Source organism: Saccostrea cucullata, unplaced genomic scaffold, assembly GCF_032062105.1.
Source record: "Saccostrea cucullata isolate Sc308-1 unplaced genomic scaffold, CSIRO_AGI_Scuc_v1 ctg913, whole genome shotgun sequence".
In the NCBI taxonomy this organism is placed as follows: Eukaryota; Metazoa; Mollusca; class Bivalvia; order Ostreida; family Ostreidae; genus Saccostrea; species Saccostrea cuccullata.
The window spans coordinates 39,755-42,500 of record NW_026941114.1 but is presented as its reverse complement, the minus strand read 5'-3'; the positions used below and the strand labels follow the sequence as shown (position 1 = coordinate 42,500).

General features: G+C 34.2%; 1 protein-coding gene across 3 annotated transcripts in view; it reads left to right on the top strand.

Annotated features, from left to right (window-relative positions):
* The window catches only part of LOC134257224 (uncharacterized), a 34,664-nt gene extending 32,256 nt beyond the window's left edge, over positions 1-2,408 (top strand). For 2 of the 3 annotated variants that reach the window (XM_062739868.1, XM_062739867.1), the window contains 2 exons: positions 2,002-2,075; positions 2,234-2,408. In XM_062739868.1, coding sequence (XP_062595852.1) covers positions 2,002-2,075; positions 2,234-2,302 — 143 coding nt within the window. In that variant the 3' untranslated portion in view covers positions 2,303-2,408. The remainder of the gene's footprint in view (positions 1-2,001; positions 2,076-2,233) is intronic. The other variant, XR_009989875.1, reaches the window with a different exon arrangement.
* Positions 2,409-2,746: the final 338 nt, after the last annotated feature.

The window sequence follows — 2,746 nt, the reverse complement described above, 5'->3', positions numbered from 1 at the left end:
AATTTTGAAACGTAAAAATTAATCAACAGCATTTTGACCCAGATTTGCAAAATAAAATCGACGTAAAAATTTCCAGATTTACGGTATTTATTGGGAAGCATCCTCAGGTAGTGTAGATTCAACTTTTTTCAAATCATGACCCCCAGGGGTAGGGCGGGGCCACAATGGCCGACCAAAGTTTTACATAGAAATAGATAGGAAAATTCTTTAAAAATCTTTTCAAGAATAGCAAAGCCATAATTGATCATATTTATATAGAAGCGTCCTCAGGTAGTGTAGATTCAAATTTGTTCAAATCATGACCCCCGGGGGAAGGGCGGGGCCAAAATGGCCGATCAAATTTTTACATAGAAATACATAGGAATATTTGAAAAAATCTTTTTCTCAAGAATAGCAAAGCCATAATTGGTCATGGGACTTCTTTTGGATTTAAACTTTTCAATAATAAACCAATTTCTACTTTTTCCTAGCCACAGTGCTCAGGTGAGCGATGTGGCCCATGGGCCTCTTGTTCTTCATTTCACAAAATTTTTAGATCACCTGAGCTGAAAGCTCAAGTGAGCTTTTCTGATCACCCGTTGTCCGTCCGTCTGTCTGTCCGTCAACTTTTCACATTTTCAACTTCTCAAGAACCACAGGGCCCATTTTAACCAAACTTGGTACAAAGCATCCTTGGGTGAAAGACATTTTAAATTGTTAAAATGAAGGGCCACATCCCCTTCCAAGAGGAGATAATCAAGAAAAGAGTGGGGTCATTAAAATCTCCTCAACAACCACTGGGCCAGAAAAGTTAAACTTATGTGGAAACATCCTGGGGTTGTACATTTTGTAGATTAAAAATTGTTAAAATCAAGCCAAAAAATCCTAGGACCAGAAAAGCTAAAACTTAGGCTTAAAAAAAAATAAGTTTGTTTCCTGTAACATTCCCAAAAAATCAAGGGTCGGTAGGTCGGAAATTCTTTTTTTTTTTTGTTTTTTTGTTTTTTGTTTTTGTTTTTGCTGATGAATGGTCAAACATCCCCGGACCGAAAATACCAGGTGTTATATTTACAGTGGACACCCAACATGGCATCCAAAATGGCTGCCAAGCGGCAGAAAACCAACTTCAGAAAGTTGTAGGGGGAAACTGTTGTTACAATAATGATTACTCTTTATATTTAAGGTAAATTTACACTAAGTTGACATATTTTATGTCTCAAATTAAGCTACAAGCTATTTTTTTTTAGTTTAATAAATGGAATCAGCTGATTGATCAAACGAAGTTTTGCCATTTGTCAGAAAAAAAAAAATCCACCCGGGGATAATTTGAATGGGTCGGTCGGGTTACAGGAAACAAACATATTTTTTTTAGGCCTTATGTGTAAGCATTCTGGGGTAGTTTGGATTCTAATTAATTTTATAAAATTCATGGCCGGCGGGGCCACAAAAGGGAACCAAATTCTTACACAGAAATATATATTAAAAAACTTTTTAAAAATCTTCAAACCATGGCCTTATGGGGTACTTGACAAATCTTCTTCTCAAGAACCACTGAACCAGAAAAGCTAAAATCTTCCTCTTAAGAACCACTGGGCCAGAAATGCTGAAACTTTTGTGAAAACATCCTCGGGTAGTGTAGATTCTAAATTGTTTAAATCATGGCTCCCGGGGATAGGGTGGGGCCACAATAGGGAGTTTTACATTGATATTTGTAGGAAAATCTTTTAAAAATCTAATACTCAAGAATCAATGGCCCAAAAAAGCTGAAACATATGTAAGTATTCTGGGGGTAGTGTAGATTCTATATTATTAAAAGCACGGTCCCCGGGGGTAGGGCGGGGCCACAATAGGAAATCTAAGTGTCAAAGAGTGTATTTATTAAAAGATAAGATTAGGTAAGGAACAGCATGGTCAGTTACTCAGGTGAGCGATGTGACCCATGAGCCTCTTATTTAAGTAACCGTCAGGATGTTGCCTCTCATTATATATTCAATACTTATTGCATTAATTGAACCATTTCAGAATTTGGAAACAAAGGCCTTTGTATACCAATCTCCCATGCAAAACTAAAGAATGCCACTATTCATTTGATAGACGTAAGTATTTTGAATGGCGTGAAGTGTGTAAGTCTGAAATTTGACATTTCTTAAGTTGCTACAAGCACGTCTTTATAAAATCTTTTCATTAAAACGATTTTATTTTGGCACTACCTCACTTGTCTGAATTTGATTATTGTAAATTTTTATTTCAACAGAATGCAATCGTTATTGGAAGTGATGTAGAGTATGGTAATGATACTTATTGTACTCCCTCTTTCTTTTAAATGTATAAAAATTAAGTGTACATTACTATCATCAAAAAGTCTGATATAGAATACTGTATTTACATACATGTACAATTATGGGTGTATATATTTTATAATATCGTAATCAGTCTTCAAATGTATTATTTGCTTATTGCTTAGTATGCTATTTTCCTTTCAACATTGTTAAATATAGTATATCATCTTTAAATTATTATATAAACCATAACTATTTGTACATCTTTTCGTTTGCATTGTCTAGAATGCACTATTATGTATTTAGAGTATGACGAACAAGTACTTAAAAATAAGAGATTTAGTGTAGATTTACGTGACATTTATTATTTGCGTTCAGATAAAAATGTACTGTGTCTGTTATTAAAATCCAAGTCGGAAATAAAATCTGTTATTCTTTTAATGATTTACAGTTAAGTCCTATCTTTATATAAAGTAACAAAACAAACA